This window comes from Actinia tenebrosa, unplaced genomic scaffold (genome assembly GCF_029948245.1).
Source record: "Actinia tenebrosa isolate PJP-AT-01 unplaced genomic scaffold, QUT_ActTen_1.0 PGA_scaffold12__29_contigs__length_12842862, whole genome shotgun sequence".
NCBI classification, from domain to species: Eukaryota; Metazoa; Cnidaria; class Anthozoa; order Actiniaria; family Actiniidae; genus Actinia; species Actinia tenebrosa.
Genome location: NW_028292572.1, coordinates 4,793,462 through 4,798,139, shown reverse-complemented (window position 1 = coordinate 4,798,139; position 4,678 = coordinate 4,793,462). Strand labels below are relative to the sequence as shown.

General features: G+C 37.5%; 1 protein-coding gene across 1 annotated transcript; it reads left to right on the top strand.

The window, feature by feature from the left end:
* Window positions 1-858: 858 nt before the first annotated feature.
* On the top strand, window positions 859-4,218 carry LOC148912057 (ribosomal L1 domain-containing protein 1-like; the record flags this gene model as incomplete). Its single annotated transcript, XM_089027932.1, is given in 6 exon segments — window positions 859-973; window positions 1,425-1,573; window positions 2,030-2,128; window positions 2,258-2,279; window positions 2,755-2,857; window positions 3,878-4,218. Coding segments are annotated over 6 exon segments (829 nt in total), but the record flags the coding sequence as incomplete, so codon positions are not given.
* Window positions 4,219-4,678: the final 460 nt, after the last annotated feature.

Below are 4,678 nucleotides of genomic sequence, written 5' to 3'. Positions count from 1 at the left end.
CTAAAGGTAGAATAATCTTCTTAACCGCAGGGCTATTATAAACGGTTAGGTTCATTCTTATTGATAAAGGTGAGTCCGCTGGTAGACCAAAGGGGGAAAACAGACTTCTAAAATCTGAAAACTATAATTTATTTATGGATTTCATTTTGCACCTCAAGGGATATTGCTTATGCTGGAACAAATATGAGAAAGCTTTATCTATTTATTGTTTACTTGTAGTGCCATCAAAATTGGCACACAGGTCTAACAGAAGAAGAGAAGTTTACTGCCCCAAAACATAATGGAAAACTCGCACAAGCATTAGGCAAATATCACCTCGTGGCTGGAAAAATATCAATCACTGAAAATAACAACTCAATTCAGTGTCTTTACTATTTAAAACTCTCCCAGAAGGACCAATAGCGATATAGTCAGAATGCAACGCACGACAAGCCGAAAAAACCGAGAAGGCCACATAAAAGAAAAGAAACAACAGAAGGAAAAGAAAGGTTAACGAGAAAGAAAATGCATCTGACTCAGAAGGGAAGAAAGCTAGTCTGAATGTGGCTGTTTCGGCATTTTAAAAATGATAATACGAAAAATGAAATTCAAAACATTAAGACAGGGAAGTTAGGATATAATGATTTTCCATAAATTGATTCCATGTCAGCCAACCTATAGGGTAGGATGACAGATGCATGGTGGCCAAGGCGTGATTATTTTACACCTCTGAACCAGGCATGTAGTGGAGATTTACCCCTGGCAGAGTTTCATAGTTTCCATAATCACCATCAACTTTTTGAAAACTCAGGGAAATGGCAACAGTGCAGTTATTGTTGTTAATACGGACAATGCTAACCAATGAAATCTTTATTTCAGAGCCATTAGTAATTCACTGCATCCAGATGACTCTGAGGTCTGTCTTATTACTAAATCTGAAGGCAAACCTGTCAAGGAACTTCTGCAGTCGGCTGGGGTCACTTCTGTTAAGAAGGTATGTTATAATATTATTGACATTATGGGATAATGCTTACTCATTGCTATAGAAATGAAACAGTAATGACAAAAGGGTAAAGTATACACCTTGAAAAGATGAAAAATCTTACTGACGTTTCGGATGCTAGTCCTTCGTCCAAGTAAAAGAAAAAGAGGTGGTAGAAAGGAGTGTTTATATGATGAGAATAAGACAAAAGAAACCAATGAGAACAAGGTAGGCAAGGAAACGAAAAAACAACAAAAGAATGGGATAGTTGAAAGCAAAGCATTTATTATTCCCGTTGGGACTAAGTGTGCCTAATAGGTGAATAATGCCACATTTTTAAATATAAATTAAACTTAATAATTACAAGAAAATAAGGGATTAAGAATTTGTCCATAATTCTATGGGTAAGGTGTTACACTTAATACATATTTATAATATCCTAATTATTGCCTTGGGTTTTTAGGTTATCAGTCTAACAAAACTAAAGAAGAATTACAAGTCTTATGAATCCAAAAGACAGTTAGCAAGCTTGTATGACTTGTTCATTTGTGATGACGTTATCTACCATCTATTGCCAAAGTTTCTTGGGAAAGCTTTCTACACTAGAAAAAAGTGAGTTAACTGAGACTACAGAGGAGGGCCGGTGATCATATCACGCCAGATTTTCCCTTTTGCATACTAGTCTCTTATATTTTTCAATCCTAGTCCTCAATCCCTGACACTATGTGGTACTTGGTTCTAAGATTGCCTGGATTTCCAAAAAAGTATTATGGTTTTAGTTACTAGAATTAGAATGTATTATCATTGACTGTAACATAGGATGCATAGATGGTGTAACAGTGAGAGTGCTTGCTTCTCAGCAAGGGCCATCTGGGTTGAATTCCCTGACTTACCCTCGTGTATATGAAGAATTTTTTGTTGGTTCTCTATCACTCTTCAAGGGTTTTTCTCTGGTTTCCTGTTAGGCTCTCTGTCCACCATGGAGTGGTAAACCTGATTAGATTTAGATAAGATAATACTGCAGAGTGTCGATATTCACAGAATCAATACTATCAAATTACTTTTTAGATTTCCTATTCCTGTCAGTTTGAAGAAGAAAGACTTAAAAGGAGAAATCAATAAAGTCTTACAAAGCACATACATGTCTCTTGGTCATGGCTCTTGTAGGTGAGTAGTCTAAGTCTAAAGGTAGAATAACTCTTTTTAACCTGATCTCAAATGTAATAGCTAGGTTTTTAAATTACTTTGTCCTGTACATGTATTTTGTGTAATTAAAAGCATTTTGGTTTTGTTTAGGACTGTAATGAATTCCACGCAGGTGAGATACAATCTGTGATTAGATCCAAAAGAAAGTCCAAAGTCTTTGACGAAAAAGCTGTGCTTGGAGGAATTTGTTGACATGAATCACCAACTGTTGGATTTATGAACACAAAAGTAGGGGAAAAGTAGGAGTTTTGTGATTTCTAAATCTTAATCTATAATTATAGCTAAAAATTGTGTATAAACTACTTTTTCAGGGATTCATATTCAATTTACATACCTCAAAAATTCTATACAATACTGAAAACTGTGTTACTATTTTTTTAGGATTTCCTTTTCAATTTACTACCTCAAAAATTTTCTAAATAAAAACTCTGGCAATGTGTTTTTTATCTATGACATTGGTTGTATCCTTCATAAACATCTTCAGGTAAAATATCATACCATATACGGTATATGAATTTAATTGCAAGTGTATATAAATAACATTATATGCGTAATATATTGCAAATTCATTTTTCATATTCTTATAGTTATTTTGTTGTCTTGAAGAATGGACCTTTAAATACCATGTTGGACCAAGTTACGCTATCTTTACCGAGTTTTCATTGTTTTGGCCACAAATACTCATGTCAGGTATGGCAATTAATATATGACATCTTATTAATTATTAATTATTAATTACAATGGATTGTTATTCTATGCATACATTTCATTTGTTATCTCATATTTGAAAAATTTCACCTGTCACATTAGTAGTATAGGGGATGGGGGTTCCAGCGCAATCTCAATACAGGGTTTACCTGTGTCAAATATTTCACCACGGAAACAACCCGTCCCAAGTGTGGTTGGGGGCAACAGCGCAACCACTTAAATATGTTAGTCTATATATGGAGTGCGAAGAATGTAAAGAGTTTGCTTATGACTTTTGTGTAAAGTGCTTGAAACCCAAGTTTGTACCCACTAAACCAAATAAGTATATTTGTTGTGGTAAGAAAATGCGAATAGAAGAAGATACTTCAGCACAGTGTTACGAGTGTGGTAAGAATATTCGTAATGCCGTACCAAATGCTACCAGAGAGCAATATTACGCCAATGGAGGTCGTAAGAAAACACCTTATAAGAGAATAAAATACTTTAGGGACTGGATGAGTCATATCCAAGGTTATCGACCGGTATATTTAGACAACGAAGTAAAGAAGAAAATCATAGACCACTTAGAAGAGCCAACCCCGCAAAGTCTACGGAAAACGCTGAAAAAATTAAAGCTAGGGAAATATTACAAAGCTATTCCCTATCTTCTGTCTGAAATTACCGGTAACTCTATTCCTGAGGTTTCTGATATGACAAGAGCTGAGTGGATGTTTTGTTGGTTGGATAAGGATATTCCTTATTACCCTGACGTAATTTACGAAATATTTTACAAAATAGACCCCAATCATCCACTGTTAGCATGGATACCAAGGAGATGACCGGCGCTCAATATGTAAGTAAAAGCCCGCTGCACCCTTTTCAAAGCAGATGCTCACTGAGCTAGCTTTCTTTGAAGCTCTTCTTTTACTTCCTGGTAGATCTTTTTGCGAGATTCCTCGGAAAGATCTCTTACGACTGTTTTTTTGTTGCCAGACTTTAGTTCCTCGTATTTCTTTTCCTCAGCCAGGATCAAAGAGAACTCTACGTCGTCTATTTTACGGTCGCGTAATGCCTTTGAGACAAGGTCGGCGATTGTATTAGCTTTAGCTCTAGACAGAGCTATTGTTGTGTCATGCTTGGATATTTTGCCAGACAACGACTTCATAATGCTGGTGCTAATAGCCGAGACAATGCCGCAGACTGCACCAACGCCGGCCAAAGGAACCCCAACGACGACGCCAGGACCCGTCAAAGAGGTAGCAACGCCGGAGCCTGTTAACGCGACAGACATAGACCCGGTTGTTATTGCGATTTTGTGCAGCGTGCTCCGGGCTCTGGCGTATTTCTTTCTGACCTTTTCATAGTGCTTTGTTTGCCCCTCCAAGTAAGCCAGGATTAAGTTAGCCTTATTCAGACGAAAGTTCTCTGCATTTAGTTCGTTAGGACCCTCCTTGGGTAGATCAGGATACAACTGAGGTGCTGATGGTATAACATCCATTATATATACTAATGTACGAGGCTTTTGGGAATGATATTGAGGAGCAGCCACATCATGACAACCGGGATTACTGGAACTGGAGAGCGTTTAGGAAGATGTTTCCGCATGCAGACCCCAGTAAGTTCGAAAGAAGGCCCGATGGGATTTACTTCAACGGCTCCAGGACGTATAGCAATGCAGACTTGGAGCCAACGAAGGAGGTACCCAAGCATGAGAAAAGGAGAGAGGTGCAGCATTTGTCAATAAAGAAAGAGGCGCAGCCTAATTTTCCAAGGAGTCTGTTAATGACCAACCAGGATTACCCATTTTACGATGCCGAAGGTGGC